General features: G+C 36.8%; 1 protein-coding gene across 1 annotated transcript in view; it reads right to left on the bottom strand.

The window, feature by feature from the left end:
- Positions 1-20,564, bottom strand: part of FUT8 (fucosyltransferase 8) — a 678,563-nt gene that overhangs the window by 63,462 nt on the left and 594,537 nt on the right. Inside the window, exons 9-10 of the mRNA XM_053697682.1 lie at positions 16,728-16,904; positions 3,344-3,494 (exon numbers count right to left, since the gene is read on the bottom strand). Coding sequence (XP_053553657.1) covers positions 3,344-3,494; positions 16,728-16,904 — 328 coding nt within the window. The remainder of the gene's footprint in view (positions 1-3,343; positions 3,495-16,727; positions 16,905-20,564) is intronic.

Raw genomic sequence — 20,564 nt, 5'->3', positions numbered from 1 at the left:
ATCAAAATTAAAGTCACAAGTCACTTTCCATTTAGGTTTCCTATATACCATAAGGCTAATAATGCCCAGAAATAAAACTCCAGCCTTTTCAATTACATAAAAAGCCCATAAACAAACACTACCACAGTGAATCCGATAAACAGTCTCACAATATGTCACATATAGTGTAGCCTGCACACTGCCCCATAAATCCTGACCATTTAATAATGTCCCATTTTTATTTCTTCAGCAATAAAAAAGAACTAATGTGCAAGTCTCTTTTGACTTAGAAGACAAAAAGCACTTACCTGCAATCTAGCTGTCCGGCAGGAAGACAGCTCACAAGGAGTGAAAGGACACAAACACCTTACAGAGACCTGTAGAAAAAAAGCAGAGTAACCAACTCTGGCTTTCTATAACTAGGGCAGCAATATGTTAGGAAAGAAAGTAAGCACCTTATAACTTCCTAACTGCTTAAAAGCCACTACCACTCTGCTGCAGAGATTGACGTGGACACAGCTAAACCCCAAATCCTTGCTTGCAGGGAAAAATATCCGAAAAAAATAAATTAATTTCTTCCGACGCCAAACTTCACCTCCTCCATTGACAGAGGCAAAGAGAATAACTGGGGATTATGGGTAGGTAGTGACATTTAACAGCTTTGCTGTGGTGCTCTTTGCCTCCTGCTGCTGACCAGGAGTAATATTCCCACTTGTAATTGAATGATGTCGTAGACTGTCCATATTTTAGGAAAAAAGAAAGATAATACTTAATTTTAATATATCATTTAGTTCTTATTAATATCATTGCACAATCACTTCTGAAGCAGGAGTACAATTCTTTTAAAATGTATTTTTTTACAGAAACTGCAAACAACTCCATCAATGTTAACAAATATGATGATAAATATGGTCTTAGGTTAAACAATAAATGTTTATTACTGTACTATTTAAAATGAAAAATTGCCAAGACCTTAGTTATTTAGATAGGATGCTCACTAGTGTTGGTGTTGACATGATTTGACATAAGGAACATGCTTCTGCTTTAATGGCAATAAGCTATTCAGTCATGCCTGAGGTTGTGAAAGGGTAGGAGATGAAAGCAATTGTACATTTCCATCGAGAATGGTATGAAACTCTTTAAAGGTAACACATCAGGGGTGCACACAAATGCTAAACATGAGCAATTCTACCATCTACCAATGCTTTATATGTAGAGATAATGCAGCCTTATATTACAGTCTTCTTCTTAAATTACTTACTTGATGCTAAGCTATTTTATTTTTAACACTAACTTTTTGGGATAATCCTTACTCCCTAGATCCTGACTTAAAGGGACAGTCTACTCCAAAATGTTTATCATTTAAAAACATAGATAATTCCTGTATTACCAATTCCCTAGTTTTGCATAACCAACACTGCAATATACTTTTTACCTCTGTGATTACTAGTATATTTGCCTCTACAGACTACCACTATATATCAGGGTTATTTACTTGTATTTTAGCCAATTAGTGCTGGCTCATAAATAACTCCACGGGAGTGCACAGACTGGTACCTATATGGAACACATGAACTAGCACTGTCTAGCTGTGAAAAGCTATAAAAATGCATAATAGTTACCTCTGATTATGTGTAATAAAAATGATGCCACTCAGACGTTTAATAACTATGCAAAGTTATACTGTGAAAACCTGAACTGTTTTCTGTATTATTCTTTAACTTTACTCTAGTACTGTCAAATGCATCTACCTATTTTTGAAAATAATTGAACTGTTTCTGCATCACCAATAATGCAATATCCCGTCCCAAGTGGATAAATAAGATATGTTTATATGGACTCTCAAACCCTACAGAAAAAGCTCAAGAAAGCACATATTACAATGTTTTTGCAATTGTATTTCTACTGATGTTCCTTGAACGTTGATGTCAAGTGTAAACTGTCATTATATGTACACTCGTTGTTAAAAGAAATATTTAATAAAAATATTTAATTTAAAAAAAATGCATAAGAGAAGAGGCGGCCTGAAGAGGATTAGATACAGGCAAAAAGATGTTAAAAAGTATATTAATATAACAATGTTGGTTGTACAAAGCTGGGAAATAGGTAATAAAGTTGTTATCTATCTATTTAAACAATACACATTTGGTTTAGACTGGCCCTCTAACCAGCTAAAATCCATCCTCTCAAAACATGATGAATAATACATTTGTTGTTTTTTTACCATCTAACCTCAGCTAGACAACAAAATATTGGCGCCTATAACACCACAGTATATTCATAAAACTTTACAATATAGAATACAAAAAAATAATTAACCTGTCACAAGAACAACAATTGAGAAGCATTAAAAGCAGATGTTAATTAGTAATAAGTTTAACTTACAAATGTTACGTAGTAAAGTGAGTGTATAAAAACAGAATCAATAAGCAGTAATGGAAACTGTGTCCTCCCAAGTACTCAAAAGAGCAGAGCAATATTTTAACCTTAACACTGGACCTAGGTAAAATGTGTTTATAGTGTGTGTGTGTGTTAATTAATGGAGTGGAAGAAAAGTGGAGTGGCAGTGCAGGTGTGTTATTAACTACAATGAAGGAAATAGGCTTTCTGGAAGGGTAAAAATTGACATTGATTCCTGACTGATGAAAAAAGGATGTATCAGCTGGGGAAGTCTCTGAGGGTTACATGTGACACACAGTTGTTTACAAACCAGAACCATATGGGATGTTACAGATTTCAGATCCTTTGCATGGCATACAATGAAGGTCAACAAATACATTATATTTTTTATTCAGAAACAAAAGAAATGGAATTTAAAATTATGATTACTTACTCATTTCACAACTTGTAGAACAACTTATCTACAAAGAGGTTCCTCATTTTCCTACTTGATAACTTTGTTATATAAAAAGTAGTGAATAACAAAAAAAGATATACTTGGGGAGAATTGTGCTACTTAAATGGCCATCATAATCAAAACAATTTCATGCTCTAATCCGTTAGATCAGAGGTCATCAGTTGTGGACCATTTTAGCTGGCTTTGCATCATGGGAAATGTAGTTCCAAAACCTCTGGAGGGCCACAATTGATGACCCCGGGGTAAGAGCATGGACTGCTTTTCATTAGCTACCTTAATGCCAGTCAGTCTATTCTTAAAACAGGAAGCCACCTAGTAGGGTGTAAACACGCCCTTGTGTTTGTATGGTATAAATCTACTAAATCTATCACTGTAACCCTGGAAGAAACTCAGTAATATACTTTTATTAACAGTTTTTTTTAATATATTATATTTGCATGTTCCGAATGTCTTTACAGAGATATATTTTCAAACAGAGGATACTATGGTATCAATTTAGAAATGTACCTGTGAGGAAAATGTGCAGACAAGGAAGTCGGCTTGTGATAAAAAGTGGATATCAAGAATGACACCCCGGAGTGAATTTTCAGTGTATCGGTTATGCAGACTGGCAGACCAAGAAATGGAATTATCGCTAATAAATTCATATTCAGGGTACCTAAATGACAAAAAAGAAAAGAAAATGTTTGTATTACATCAAAAAACAGCATTATCTATCAGTGAATTAAACATTTATTCACAGTTGTTGTATTATAATTCTGATACTCTTTAATGGTAGTGAAGAAAGGGAGGGGTTTACCTTCAGAACACAAACAAAAACTTGTGCCAAGCAGGATGGGTGTTTGTATGGTTCTACAATGAATCTGAACAATATGAGTTATTAAAGGGACCGTCAAGTAAAAATTAAACTTTCATCATTCAGATAGGGCATGCATTTTTAAGCAACTTTCCAATTTACTTTTATCATCAAATTTGCTTGGTTCTCTTGGTATTCTTTGTTGGAAACTAAACCTAGGTAGGCTCAAATTGATTTCTAAGATCTTGAAGGCCGCCTCTTATCCAGTAGTGGACCTACACAACAGGGGGCCCTGGTGCAAAAAAATATATTTTGGGCCCCCCAAAGGTAACTTGGTAATAAGCAATAATAATGATATACATCCTGCTCTGTATTATGATTTTGAGGATAGATAGATCTGCAACCTGCACTAATAAAAAGCTTCCTGGGTTTAGGAGAGTACACTTTCTGCATATGGTTATGTATAGACTGGCTGCTATGGGCCCCTTCCAGCACTTGGGCCCTGGTGCCACTGCACCTGTTGAACCAATGGTTGTTCCGCCCCTGTTCTTATCTCATTACATTTTGACGTTTTTTTCACAGCTAGACAGCACTAGTTTATGCATGCCATATATATAACATTGTGCTCACTCCCATTGAGTTATTTATGAGTCAGCACTGGCTGGCTAAAATGCAAGTCTGTCAAAAGAACTGAGATAAGTGGGCAGCCTGACGAGTCTTAGATACAAGGTAATAACAGAGGTAATATAACAGTGTTTGTTATGCAAAACTGGGGAATGGTTAATAAAGGGATTAAATATCTTTTTTTTAACAATAACATTTTCAAGTAGACTGTCCTTTTATTAGCAATAAATATTTTTTTCTCTCCCTCATGGAACTTATCAGAATACGTGGGCCAGTACCAAAGGTAGGCCATAAGAATTCTAGAGAGGGAAGAAAACATCTGCCTAGGACTGAGAAAGAACTGTGACATCTTGTTGCTAAACAGTCCTTTTTTTTTTTAGGAAAACATTGTGGCTACTTTGCATAAACATTCCATTTAAAGGGACAGTCTACACCTTAGTCATCTTAAAGTCTTACCTTAGATTGAGCTGCAAATAGCGTACTGCACCCTTTCTATATCATGCAGCAGGAACAGTAAATAAGTTATTTTAAAATGAATAGTGTTTCTTGCCAGTTTGAAATGGCTGCCAAGCTCAGCCCACTGATGACATCATGATATGGGCTGCATATGGCATCCAATCAAAAAAGGCTCACTAGTTGGATTCAACAGACTGTCAATGCTATTCAGCAGAATGCATAGATGCAGCCCAGATTGTGATGTCATCAGTGGGCTGAGCTTGGCAGCCATTTCAAACTGGCCAGAAACAATATTCATTTTAAAATAACTTTTTTTACTGTTCCTGCTGTGTGATATAGAAAAGGTGCAGAAGGCTATTTGCAGCTTAATCTAAGGTAACTCTTTAAGATGACTAAGGTGTAGACTGTCCCTTTACGATGCATCATGATAGGCCTGAGTTAATCCAGCTACCTAATGAAAGTTTGGACATTTTCCGGACTTTTCATTTTCCAGAATGGAAGTTTATCTCAGTGGGAAACACAATTTCAGAATTAAAATTTAAAGAAGAAACCACCATAAATGACAGGCAAGTGATGAGAAATTAGATAAGGAGGAAGACAAAACAACAGCCCTAATAAACCTAACTGTGGACAAAACCACCAGCACAACAGACATAACAGTTAATAAAAGTAGATAGCAAGCACATGTCTGGAGAACTATATGGCAGCAGTTTTAAAAGACAATCTTTGAGCACTAGATGGCAGCAGTGTTCCCACAATGTATACTATTTTTTTTAAAAGCATTCTTGCAAAACAACTGCCATATACTGCTTCTGCCACATGCAAGTTCCTGAGTCTACCTACCTACTTTAAAACAAAGGATACCAAGAGAACAAAGTACATTTGATTCAATAAGTGAATTGGAGACTCTCTCAGCGGGCATTAAACACTTTGAGATGTTATTATAAAACAATAAATCATATACATAAAAAGCCTCTGTTAGGTCGACCCATTTTCCTGTAAATTCCATTCTGAAATTGTGAGCTTTTTAGTTCCTGTTAGAAATTGAATTGCAGAACACTGTTATAGTCCACACAGCCATTGGCTGCACACTCTAGTGGCCTATTTATAACTGTCTCTAATTGTCCACAGCAGAGAAAGTAACCTAAGTTACAACATGGCAGCTCCCATTGTTTTAGAGACAACAAAACTTTACACTTATTTTGTCAATATTTAAACAGCTAACAAAACCTTAAAGGGACAGTCTAGGCCAAAATAAACTTTCATGATTCAGATATAGCATGTAATTTTAAACAATTTTCCAATTTACATTTATCACCAATTTTGCTTTGTTCTCTTGGTATTCTTAGTTGAAAGCTTAACCTAGGAGGTTCATATGCTAATTTCTTAGACCTTGAAGCCCACCTCTTTCAGATTGCATTTTAACAGTTTTTCACCACTAGAGGGTGTTAGTTCACATATTTCATATAGATAACACTGTGCTTGTGCACGAGAAGTTATCTGGGAGCAGGCACTGATTGGCTAGACTGCAAGTCTGTCAAAAGAACTGAAAAAGGGGCAGTTTGCAGAGGCTTAGATACAAGATAATCAAAGAGGTTTAAAGTATATTATTATAACTGTGTTGGTTATGCAAAACTGGGAAATGGGTAATCAAGGGATTATCTATCTTTTAAAACAATAAAAAAAATTCTGGTGTAGACTGTCCCTTTAAAAATACATCAACATGTTATTCTCTGACTAATCTGTTCTTTGAATTCATCATTCCATATAGCATGTATGTAGTGCTTAAAGTGAAGGTCAATTTTATCTAAATGCAATACACCCATAGAAACCTTAACATCAACGTATTACAGTCGCTAACTTTATATTTCAAAAAAATTAGTCATTTTCAAATAAAACAAATAAATATAATACCTCCGTTATCGATATTTGCCCCTCCCCTACCACACTTCCTTATTTTTCTTTAGTGACGTAGCTATCGTTCCTACAAGTTCCCTACGCTCGTGCACAACAACCTTTTTGAAATGCGCATGCGTATTTTTCACTGTGTAGCGCATGCGTTTCCTTTTCAACTGTTACGCAATACTGTTAGTCACTCACTCGCTCGTATCCAAAATAATGAGAGAGCGGACTGCACATGCGTGCTTCATGCATGAGCATGACGCTCACATTTTTTATACGCATGAGCATAATTGAGTAATGACGCTATAGAAAAGGGGCAGGACGCCACGGGGGTAAAAAATAGATTGGATAGAACATATTAAAAAACTGTCAATCAATTACGGCAATATGGCGGGCGGATAATACAAGTGACACAGATGCGATTTAAAAGGTAAAAAATACAACTTTTATTATTAGTTATAAAGAATTTGATGACTTAACATCATACTTAATTTAGCTAATCTTGCTAAAACTGTTAACCACTAAGCCAGACTTGACCTTCACTTTAATGTCCCTTTAAAACTGCATGCTGTATCTGAATAATAAATAAAGACACAAGGAGGATAAAAGTCAATGTCTACTTGAAAATAACCCAAATATCTTCATTGTATAGATGCAGCCCATATAAAGGTATGGCTAATAAAATAATTGCTTAACTAGGTCTCTCTAAAAAAATAAAATACACAATGCTGCTTGCATACAAGCAAACATATTAAAATGGTAAAATTCAGTTAACATATGTAGAGAAGACCAGCTGCCTGCTACCCTACAGTAGTGTTACAGTTCTTTTAAGATCATAATTCAACAAAAAAGTACACAAGTATTTACTGAGCTTTTAGGTAATAAAGAAAGCTAAACAAATATGATTGGCCAAAGAATCGTAAACTTCTGGAACCACAGCAAAAGATAAAAAGTCCCTCCTGACATTATTAGCTACTTTCAAATAATGTGGGTCAATCTCTGAAATAACTTTAAAAAAATGATATCCCTAAAGAATGACATTAAAACTGAGGATCATATATGTGCCCATTTATTCTTGCATGTAAGAATTAAGAGCACAATGTATATAGATTAATGGATAAGAAAACAAAGATCATATGATATCCCCCAAGAATATGGGAGAATTTCCAAACGTGTAAAAAGAATTACAACATAACGTGTGTTACATGCATTCATTTGATCAAAATAAACTATGCACCAAAAATTACTGTTGTAGTTAGGAAATTAAATGGGAATTACATTTTATTTGGTATGTAGATGATGGAACAATTCCCACTCTGCCTAGGCATGCAACTTCTCAGTAACGAACAATTAGCAAAAAAAAAAAGTTTAGGGAAAAAGACATAAGAATAAGAAAATTATTCAGTTATATGTAAAAGTTTTTTCCATTAATACTACTAAGATATTATGTACAGTTGCAAAATTAAAATAAACACATGAAAATTGGCTGCAATGGCATGCCTAATCAAAATGATGCTCTGTGGCATAAAACCATATTGATTGGGAAGAAGAAAGCTGTTTAATTGATTAGCTATATTAGCTATTGTTTTGGTGAGACAATTAAAGTTAATGCACAATATCATAAGTGTGTCAACAGGGAGTGCTATTTTCCAAGCAAGATTAAAATGATAAAAGAAAAATGATAAGGTTTGTTGATCCTGCAGTTTGGAAAACTGTGTGAGGCATGTGGGCTTGATATGAGAATAAAGTGAATCCAGGGTCTTACCATTTAAAAGTGATTCAATAACTCACTTAAAGGGACACTGAACCCAAAATATTTATTTTGTGATTCAGATAGAGCATGCAATTTTAAGCAACTTTCTAATTTACTCTTATTATCAATTTTTCTTCGTTCTTTTGCTATCTTTAAATGAAAAAGACTAAATACACACAGAGAGAAATGCACTCACAGGAACGAACAACCAGCTCAATACCATTGTTAGCCTGTTCTATGGCGATTTACCACCTGGGTGCAACTTCTTTTAGCCCAGCAATGCTTTTCACAGAGCTCTATCTGAATCACACAAGAAAAAATTTGGGTTCAGTGTCCCTTTAATTTATTCAATGGATACTTATCTAGAAATCAGCATGGCTAGGTAGATTATCTGAATATAAAAAAGCATTGCATTCATCTTTGTCACCTTGATGCCAAATGAATAAGTTATTGTAGCAGTTTAAACGCAGGTTGATAATGTGCAGAGAATTATAAGTTCAAGTAACATTCACCTAGATTACGAGTTATGCGCGCTATAGGGAAATTAACGAACGCAACAAAAGTTGCGTTATTTAACCCCCTATAGCGCAGAAAAACAAGCGCTGTTTTGACGTGCTCGTGCACGCTTTCCCCATAGACATCAATGGGGAGAGCGGGTCAGAAAAAAGTAACACTTGCGATCGCAGAAAGAAAAGCTCCGTAACGCAGCCCCATTGATGTCTATGGGGAAAAAAACTAACATTTAAACTTATCACCCTAACATAAACCCCACATCTAAACACCCCTAATCTGCCCCCCACCGACATAACCGCCACCTACATACAATTATTAACCTCTAATCTGCCACCCCCAATATCGCTGCCACCTAAATAAAACTATAAACCCCTAATCTGCCACTTCCGATATCGCCACCACTATTAACCCCTATTCCCCTGCACCCCAACATCGCCCACACTATAATAAATCTATTAACCCCTATTCTGCCGCTCCCCGACATCGCCGCAACTAAATAAAGCTATTAACCCCTAAACCTCTGGCCTCTCACATCACTACCACAAAAAAAAACCTATTAACCCCTAAACTGCCAGACCCCCACATCGCAACAACCTAAATTAAACTATATTAACCCCTAAACTGCCAGACCCCCACATCGCAACAACCTAAATTAAACTATATTAACCCCTAAACCTAACCCTAACGTAACCCTAAACCTAACCGTAACCCTAACACCCGCTAACTTTAACATAATTAAAATATAGCTAAATTAAACTTACAATTATTAACTAAATAGTACCTGTGAAATAAAACCTAAGCTAGCTATAATATATTGTAGCTAGCTAAGGTTTTATTTTTATTTTTTATTTCACAGGTAAGTTTGTATTTATTTTAACTAGGTAGACTAGTTAGTAAATAGTTACAATGCCAACCTAGATCCTGAAGATGACAATGCATCTCAGAACCCACTCCCAACCGGGCCAGCCCAAACATCTGTAGGTCTTGAAAACAGGGAAACAGAAGAACCCCAACACCAGCTCAAAAATGAGCGGAAGAATAGCCACAGCCATCCCAACAGAGCACGGGTGCCAACCAGATTCCTTAGAAACAGATGACAAGGCCGTAGACCCAAAGGAATCTAACAAAAGGCCCACCATAGTCTCGACACAGAGCCAGCAAGACTCCAGATGGAACTTAACAACCCAGAGGAAAACAACCCTCTCTGAAAGGTTAACTCTCAGTTCCAACCTCCTGAATCCAAGAGAGTCCCTAAGAAAAGGGACCACACCTCCATAAGAAGGAGAATAAGCCCCCCACCATAAGAAAAGGGATGGTGCCAAAAAGGCAGAGCACCTGCCCACAACACACAAAGCCACGGGCTAAAGGAGAGATCAATCTCCAACTCAGATGAACTTGGAAGGAATCCCCCTAAGGAATTAGCCTGCTAACACACATCCAAATGTGCTATAGCTGCAGCAGAGACACTGCAAACCCATTTGCCTGCAGAGCAGTGACCCCATAAGGTAACCACAGCAAGCTGTCCAAGGGAAACCAACCATAAAGGCGTAAGTCAAGCCCAATGAGCATCAGCACTCAGACAACCTGGCCAACCGTGACTAAGTCAATTAGTCCAAGTAAAAAGGACATAGCCCAAGTTCCCGGGAACTGGGGATCCCCAAACCAGCCCTAGAGCCAAAACGTCTGGCAACAACTCCACAAAGGAAAACACTGAGCGAAGCCTCAGCAACCGGAAGAACCAGGGAGAAAACAGATCCGAGCCCCCAATTGTTTAAACAATGAATATCCGAGAACTTAACACCCCGTCTGATATAAAAAACCACAGGGAGATATCAATGCAATATCCAGATCAACCCGGATAACGAGATAACTCGCAAGTCCCGACCCAAGGAAGAGACCACCCCTTGCCAAAGCCCAATATTCCAAGGGAGCTAATGAGTTAAAAGTCGTACGATACTAGAGCCCATAGACTCTCAAACAGCCGCAGGACAACAAGCAAGGGGATACCCCGAGGCCAAAATCACTCGAGCAAAGGCTGGTCTCCACTCAAGGAGACCAGGCCCAGTGTACCTAACAGGGAACGACCATATCCCGGAGGGGAACCCAGGTCCCTAAAAGGAGACCTAACTCACATGGAGACAACAGAGGAAGACCAAAAGGTCTCATAAAAACAGCTAGACAGTACACAGTCAATGTGCAATAGTTGCAGCTGGTCACATTCTGCAACCCATCCGCTGCCAGGCAGCTGAACTACCCATAAACTACTAGATGCTGAGAACTAAGTCCAGAAGGACAATTCCCAGGGCCTCAAAAAGAAAAAGGCCAAACCGCCCAACTCGGTGGCAAGAGGACACAAGCCCACCAACCCTCCCTACATGGGAAGGAGCACTAAGGTCAGACAACCCCAGACACAAGAGAGAGAGACGCAGCAGAACTTCACTGACCCAGTCATCCAACTTGAAGGCTATAAGGACTGAGACAATCCTTCCTGCTTCACGGACCCACCGGTCCACTAGAATGCTTAGTTGAACACAGGGGATAACATGAGCACTCGGCGCCTCTACCGGACCAGCCAGGCAGAGCAGCGCCACGTGTCTGAACAGCTACCAGACAGAACTGAACCCAAACAGGACCAGCCTGCAATCCGGGTCCTAACCGCCAAGCCGCATAAATCCTCCCTCAGAGGGGAAGAAGGAAAACAGACAGGACATCCTATCAGATGAAAATAAAATACAAGGCAACCCGTAGGTTAACGCCCAATCAAAAAAAAAATAAAAAAAAAAATAGGAAAGATCTCAATTTTTGGACAATCAGGAGATTACATCATCCCCACATATCTAATGAGGTGCGCCATTCGAAGAGCAGACTGAGCAATAACGTATCCAATAGGATAGGGTCGTTCAACAACTGAAAAAACATGTCTGAGTAACACGCAAAGGCTGTATTCAGATTACTGGCTCCACTGTTAAATTATTGCATTAGCAAGGGACATCGGCTCTCCATCTAGTCTGTTGTCAGGCAATTAGACCATAGCTTCTTGAGATGAAATAGGTATTTAATTACTGTCCTAATGCTATTTTATAGCCATTAGAGCCAGAGCTCCAAAAACATGCGACCATTCTTCTAGGCTGCTGGCTCCGCCCCCGACAGGTAAGTTTTAATTTAATTTAACCCCTTAATGCCCACATGAATTTTCCATTTTCTGTCCGTTTGGGACTAAGGTTATTTTTACATTTTTGAGGTGTTTGTGTTAAGCTGTAATTTTCCTCTTACTCATTTACTGTACCCACACATATTATATACCGTTTTTTCTCAGCATTAAATGGACTTTCTAAAGATACCATTATTTTCATCATATCTTATAATTTACTATAATTTTTTTTTTATAAAATATGAGGTAAAAATGGAAAAAAAAAAAAACTTTTTCTAACTTTGACCCCCAAAATCTGTTACACATCTACAACCACCAAAAAACACCCATAGTAAATAGTTTCTAAATTTTGTCCTGTGTTTAGAAATACCCAATGTTTACATGTTCTTTGCTTTTTTTGCAAGTTATAGGGCAATAAATACAAGTAGCACTTTGCTATTTCCAAACCACTTTTTTTTCAAAATTAGCGCTAGTTACATTGGAACACTGATATCTGTCAGGAATCCCTGAATATCCCTTGGCATGTAAAAATTTTTTTTAGAAGACATCCCAAAGTATTGATCTAGGCCCATTTTGTTATATTTCATGCCACCATTTCAACAGCAAATATGATCAAATAAAAAAAAAATTGTTCACTTTTTCACAAATATTTTCACAAACTTTAGGTTTCTCACTGAAATTATTTACAAACAACTTATGCAATTATGGCAAAAATGGTTGTAAATGGTTCTCTGGGATCCTCTTTGTTCAGAAATAGCAGACATATATCCCTTTGGCGTTGCTTTTTGGTAATTAGAAGGCCGCTAAATGCCACTGTGCACCACACGTGTATTATGCCCAGCAGTGAAGGGTTAATTAGGGAGCTTGTAGGGTTAATTTTAGCTTTAGTGTAGTAGACAATCGAAATTATTGATCTAGGCACATTTTGGTATATTTCATGCCACCATTTCACCGCCAAATGCGATCAAATAAAAAAATTGTTCACTTTTTCACAAACTTTAGGTTTCTCACTGAAATTATTTACAAACAGCTTGTGCAATGATGGCATAAATGGTTGTAAATGCTTCTCTGGGATCCCCTTTTCGTCAGAAATAGCAGACATATATCGCCTTGGCGTTGCTTTTTGGTAATTAGAAGGCCGCTAAATGCTGCTGAGCATCACAAGTGTATTATAGATAGCAATGAAGGGGATAATTAGGTAGCTTGTAGGGAGCTTGAAGGGTTAATTTTAGCTTTAGTGTAGAGATCAGCCTCCCACCAGACATATCACACCCCCTGATCCCTCTCAAACAGCTCTCACCCCCCCACCCCACAATTGTCCCTGCCATCTTAAGTACTGGCAGAAAGTCTGCCAGTACTAAGATAAAAGCCATCTTAATTTTTTTTTTGCAAATTTGAATATGCTGCTGTGTAGGATCCCCACTTAGCCCCCAAACTCCCTGATCCCCCCCCCAAACAGCTCTCTAACCCTCCCCCTCTAACTTATTGGCAGCCATATTGGGTACTGGCAGCTGTCTGCCAGTACCCAGTTTACAAACTGTATATTCTGTAGTGTAGCTTCCCCCCCCCAAAGACCAACCCTTCACCCCCTCCAAGATCCCTTAGATCCATTTTATTTTAATTGTAATTTTAAAATAAAGTTATGGGGGCATTAGGTTTAGGAGTTACTAGTTTCATGTAATTTATTGCTATGTGGGGGGCTTGCGGTTAGGGGTTAATAGTTTAATTTAGTATATTTTGTTGTGGGGGGTTTGCGGTTTAGGGGTTAATAACTATTATAGTGGTGACGATGTCAGGGAGCGGCGGAATAGGGGTTAATAATTATTTTTAGTGGCGGCGATGTTGGGAGCGGCAGATAAGGGGTTAATAATTTAATATAGTATTTGCAATGCGGGAGGGCCTCGGTTTAGGGGTTAATAGGTAGTTTATGGGTGTTTAGTGTACTTTGTAGCAGTTTAGTTATGAGTTTTAGGTTACAGATTTGTAGCGTAAAACTACTGCTTTCAGATTGTGAAACAGATCTTGTTGGTATAGGCTGGAACGCAAGCTTTTTAGCCTCACTGCAAAACTCGTAATGGCAGCGCTATGGAAGTCCCATGAATAAACGTATTTTTTACATGTGCGGGACTGACACTGTGGTACAGGCTAAAGGGCTTGCGGTACAGCTATACCGACAAGATTTGTAATGGTTGCAGTGCGGTTTTAACACTGAAATTACCATCTTTTCAGCGTTAAAACTTGAACGGACAACTCGTAATCTAGCTGATTGTTTTTTAATGGCTTTGATATTAATTATTCTTTTCTGCCCACATATCCAGCAGGACAAGAGCTTATAAGGCTCACTAGTCTTTAAGTAATATTTACAACTGGTATATCTAACTTTGAGAATGATTGCAGGGTTGAGAAGTCTGCATTGCGCCATTCCAGCTCTGATAATTAGAAAATCCGCAATTTACATGAAAAGGGAGCACAATAAATAACGAAAATACATTGCAATCTTGTTTTATAATGCATAACTAAACATTTTATATAAAGATCTAAAAGGTGTTTATTGTCCTATTGAACCATTTCGCAAAATCGGTTTGCATATAATCGCAAGCTTTTATTCCATTTTTAAGTGTGCTGGTGTGCGTTTGAATATATTCTTTAAAGATGCAATATGATCTTGGAAATTTAAATGCAATTCTTTGCTATCCATCTCTTCCCACATAAACTGACCGTGGAAAGGCCACAAAAATAAATTGGATATTTCTGGTAAAGCATGAAGCAAATAATCTCACAACTGTAAAAATGTTAATAGTCGAAACACTGAACTTCAGTCTGGAATCTATTACCCATATTATTTCATACAAACGATTTACAATTACATTTCCGACTTCCGTAAAAAGGGTTTATACAATATAGTCCCCTTCCTGCATCAAACATAATGATTTTACTCTGAGCTGCTTTGTAACATCAATGATTTAACATCTATTTCACTTCCCATTGCTGTACGTTCATCACATTAACATGAAATAGTTTGTTGCACAAAACAATCTTACATGGATCATTAAGAAAGCAGTTATAAGATCCTAATATCCTTTCTGCATATTGATGTTAATAATTAAAAAATATACGAATACACAATTAAGGGAGATGTTTCCATAGCTAGAAGTTATTGAAACTTGTTATTATTATCAAATTATCCACCTACAAACTTCCTTATTGTATAATTTTGTATTACAGAGAAGCTTATGTCTCTCTCTCATTAAGTGCTGGGTTTCAGAGAATCATAATAAATTAAATTACCTGCAAATGAAAGTAGTGCACGATAAACCAAAAATTGTCAATTTTTTTATTAAAGTTTTGCTGTTGTTTTTTTTTGGTCAGGATGGCCTCTTCTTCAGGTATATATATATATATATATATATATATATATATATATATATATATATATATATATATATATATATAGGGGACGCTCTCTCAAAAATAAAATTTGTTTTTAAATTTTAACACTTGCTTGTACTCTCATACTCTCACTTTTGGTCTCTCTAGCACATTTACACTAAAGGAGCAACGGTTCCTGTTTTAATGTAGGCAGTTGATTTGAACAGCCAATAGGATTTTAGTAGCTCTCATCCTATTGGCTGATTTGAATTTGAAGAATCAAATCAGCCAATAGGAATGCAAGTGACGACATATTTAAACGTGTAACTTGAATTCAATATTCAGTGTACGGCGGAAATCGTACGAAGAGGATCCTCCACACTCCGTGGTCGCCGGTCTTCAAGTTCACAACTAGAGGGTGTTAGTTCTTGTGTGCCATATAGATAACATTGTGCTCACGTCTGTGAAATTACCTAGGAGTCAGCAATGATTGGCTAAAATGCAAGTCTGTCAAAAGAACTGAAATAAGGGGGCAGTTTGCAGAAGCTAAGGTATAAGGTAATAACAGAGGTAAAAAGTGTATTAATATAACTGTATTGGTTATGAAAAACTAGGCAATGGGTAATAAATGGATTATAAATATTTTTAAACAATAACAATTCTGGTGTAGACTGTCCCTTTAATTTAATGTCGGAAGATAAATATATCATCATGACCACAGGGATTGATATGTCTGAAGCTCAGGAGCCTGACAGAATACTAGACAATAGGGGTGTAACGGCAGGGGTCTCAGAGGCCTCAACTGAGATAGGGTATGAACCTCTAGGGGGCCCCGTCTGTGTATCACTAATGAGGGGGCAGATTGGACCACTTAATGTGCCCCCCAATCAGGTTTCATAGTGTACAATAGGTAATGCATTTTTACAAATATGGTCACAGTGTTTCCAAGTTGGCTGCCACAGGGTTGTACAGAAAAACGTTTCACCATATAAGTAAAGGAAAACTCTTTAAGTGCATATCTTTTGGTATGACCTACCCAAGGGGGAAGGATGACTTACATTCCTCTTGATCCTATGTGGATGGCATCACAGTTCCTCATGATTGCAAAGAGACAGAAAAGGTGCCGATGACATTAAAAGCTGAAAGAGGTCTAGTTACGCCCTTGCTAGACAGCATATTTATTTTTGGAAGCAAGTAAATGATTTTATATGGGGAGAAATAGACTATAACTTGTGAAAGTGGAACTTCTAAAGCCAAAGCTCACTAAGTCTCAGGATTTTTTCATGTTCCTGTATAACAAATGTATACCAAAAACTGTATAACCTACTTGGACTTTGCTTCATGCAGCAATCCAGGGTCATCTGTAGCCAAGTAAACACGTTTTTTGTCCACCTGCATCCTTCGTGCAAGAAGCTGAAAATGTTCTTCAACTTGAATCATGTATTCTTCAATTTGATGAAGAGCAGCTTCTGTTCCAACTTTATCTGTTCTTCTAACATGAACACTGAAAACATAAATGCATATGGTATATTAGTGCCCAGAGACTGAGCAAAGTGACCAGTAATTGAAGTATATTAGATATATTTATGTCTTCATTATTATTGTACACTCAATGCTAAAGAACATTTATACTAAAATTGGATAAAAGAAGTGAGCGCCTATGAGGCAGAGGTGGGAGTGTGCGATATTACAATTTTATTTTACACAATGCTAATAGTCACAAAAAAGATCCATGGATCCATGAATAAATAAAAATGTCATATGCAAATACATATAAATTAAAAGATGAAATGGAATTATATTATCAAATAATTAAAACCACAACATTTGAAAAGAGTTGTTGAGTACTGTTTCTTAAGGTAAGTGTCCCAGATGAGAATGTGTACAAACAGTCCAGTTAGAAAATCCCAATATGTAGGATAGTCCAAATTATAAGTCTGGTATATGTTTCCAAAGTAGTGGATGCGTTGATGTGTCCAAAATAAATAGTCTTTAGTGAAGAAATTATTCTTTGTTTGTTTTGTGTTAAAAAACCTTAAAAAATTATTAAAAATTATTAAAAAAATGTGATCTCCAATAATCCAAATTGACAAAAAGCAAAAATACAAAAATACACAGTTTAAAAAAAATAAAATATAAAAATACAAAAATACAAACTTGGTTATAATATAAAAATGAGAAAAAAATCAAATATAAATGTGATCAAAAATGTGTTAGGTGATCAAAAAGTGGAGGTAATCTGTTAGTGATAACTTGTATTTTAAAATCCCATTATTTGTTGTGGTGTACCTAAAAGTTCCTGAACATTGGTTCACCAGACCTGTACAGCTAGCTCCCAGTAATGCATTGCAATTAGAAACTGTAGGGCTTCAAAGTACTTTGAAGCCCTACAGAAGTGTGCATACTCCTGAGCCTTTCTATCTGCTTTTCAACAAAAGACCCTAAAGCAATAAAGTAAATTTGATACCACAAGTAAATTGGAGAATTTCTTAAAATTCTACATTGATCTGAATCGTAAAAGAAATATGTTAGGCTCGCATGTACCTTTAAAGGGATACTGAACCCAATTTTTTTCTTTCGTGATTCAGGTAGAGCATGCAATTTTAAGAAAATGTCTAATTTACTCCTATTATCAATGTTTCTTCGTTCTCTTGCTATCTTTATTTGAAAAAGAAGGCATCTAAGCTTTTTTTCTTGGTTCAGGACTCTGGACAGCAGTTTTTGATTGGTGGATGAATTTATCCACCAATCAGCAAGGACAACCTAGGTTGTTCACCAAAAATGGGCCGGTATCTAAACTTACATTCTTGCATTTCAAATAAAGATACCTAGAGAATAAAGAAAATTTGATAATAGGAGTAAATTAGAAAGTGGCTTAAAATGTCATGCTCTATCTGAATCACGAAAGAAAAAATTTGGGTTCAGTGTCCCTTTAACTTGACCCATATACAATCCCATCACCTCAACACAGAAGAGCAAATATGGCAACAATTTAAAACTAAAACAAAATCTGTAAGCAGAGTAGATAGATCACATACTTGATTGGTTTGCATTTTGAAGGCATTGTATCAATATCTCGTTTGGATATGAAGCTACAAATTATTGTAACCTAAGTCAGGAACAATAAGACTTTTTTTCCCCATATATTACAATTGTTTTATTTAGTAGAGGACAATAATGTTTAGTTGAAACACTTATTTGTTAAAATTCCAAATAATACTGAAAAACACAGATTTATTGAATTGTATTTTAAGTACGCCTTTTGTTGTGTAATGTCTATTTTTTTTTTCTTACCCTCCGAGGCCGAGCGCATGCACTATACCTCTGTCTCTCTCAATAGTGTGTTTATATTCCATGGATCAGACTTATTGCTCACTATGTTTGGATCAAAGCTGTATGTTCTTAGGTCTAAGGTGCCTATACGCATCAAAACTTGCCTCAAAATCAGGCGGCGTAATTCAAAATCAAGCAAAACATGAACATTTTCAAGCAAAAACATGATTCACGTCACCTATTGCTGACTGCATAAAACATTGCATGAAAAGCATGTGGTTGCATTCTTTCACGCCTTCGTCTATCGTATTGTTTAAAATCCTATTCAAATTCAATCGATTTTTTTTATGATTTGCATCAAAACTAGCCTCAAAAACTTGCCATCTGCTTGGAAGAGAGAACAGAACATTTCCGTTTTCTAGTAGAATGGCTTGAGGCATGTAGTGTATCGCTACTACTGAACATAAGAACACAGCCACAACAAATTAAGACCCCAAGATGCCACAGCTAGGAATCTTATCTTATTAGATTTAAATTTATTTTGCAAAATAAGTAAAAAAAAAAAAAAGTTATATACACGCATATATCTTTATACTGGGAGCATGCGTGACTACCTTTTAAAAAAAGAGTAATAATACAAATAAAGCTATAGGTTTACAATTTATAAATAAATATTAGATATGTGCAAATTTACATAGACATTTTTAGCTTTAAATACTAAAAGTATAAAGATATATGCATGTGAATATCAATATGTTTTTATTACTATATGAATAGAATGACCGAACAAAAAGTATATTTATGCTTACCTGATAAATTAATTTCTTCTATGGTACGACGAGTCCACGGATTCATCCTTTACTTGTGGGATATTATCCTCCTGCTAACAGGAAGTGGCAAAGAGCACCACAGCAGAGCTGTCTATATAGCTCCTCCCTTAGCTCCACCCCCCAGTCATTCGACCGAAGGTACAGGAAGAAAAAGGAGAAACTAAAAGGTGCAGAGGTGACTGAAGTTTAAATCAAAAAAATATAATCTGTCTTAAAATGACAGGGCGGGCCGTGGACTCGTCGTACCATAGAAGAAATTAATTTATCAGGTAAGCATAAATTTACTTTTCTTCTATAAGGTACGACGAGTCCACGGATTCATCCTTTACTTGTGGGATAAAATACCAAAGCTACAGGACACGGATGAACGGGAGGGACAAGACAGATGGTTAGACAGAAGGCACCACTGTTTGAAGAACTTTTCTCCCAAAAATAGCATCCGAAGAAGCAAAAGTATCAAATTTGTAAAATTTGGAAAAGGTATGAAGCGAAGACCAAGTCGCAGCCTTACAAATCTGTTCAACAGAAGCATCATTTTTAAAAGCCCATGTGGAAGCCACCACTCTAGTAGAATGAGCTTTAATCCTTTCAGGAGGCTGCTGTCCAGCAGTCTCGTATGCCAAACGGATGATGCTTTTCAGCCAAAAAGAAAGAGAGGTAGCTGTAGCTTTTTGACCTCTACGTTTTCCCGAATAAACAACAAACAAAGAAGATGTTTGACGGAAATCTTTGGTTGCTTGCAAGTAAAACTGCAAAGCACAAACCACGTCCAAGTTGTGCAACAGACGCTCCTTCTTAGAGGAAGGATTAGGAAACAGAGAAGGAACAACAATTTCCTGATTGATATTCCTATTAGTAACACCCTTAGGAAGGAATCCAGGTTTGGTATGCAAAACCACCTTATCAGCATGGAAAACAAGATAAGGCAAGTCGCATTGCAATGCAGATAGTTCAGAAACTCTTCGAGCCGAAGAGATAGCATCTAAAAACAGAACTTTCCAAGATAGAAGCTTAATATCTTTGGAATGCATAGGTTCATACGGAACCCCTTGAAGAACTTT

Source organism: Bombina bombina, chromosome 1, assembly GCF_027579735.1.
Source record: "Bombina bombina isolate aBomBom1 chromosome 1, aBomBom1.pri, whole genome shotgun sequence".
Taxonomy (NCBI): Eukaryota; Metazoa; Chordata; class Amphibia; order Anura; family Bombinatoridae; genus Bombina; species Bombina bombina.
This window is presented reverse-complemented; position numbering and strand designations above follow the sequence as displayed.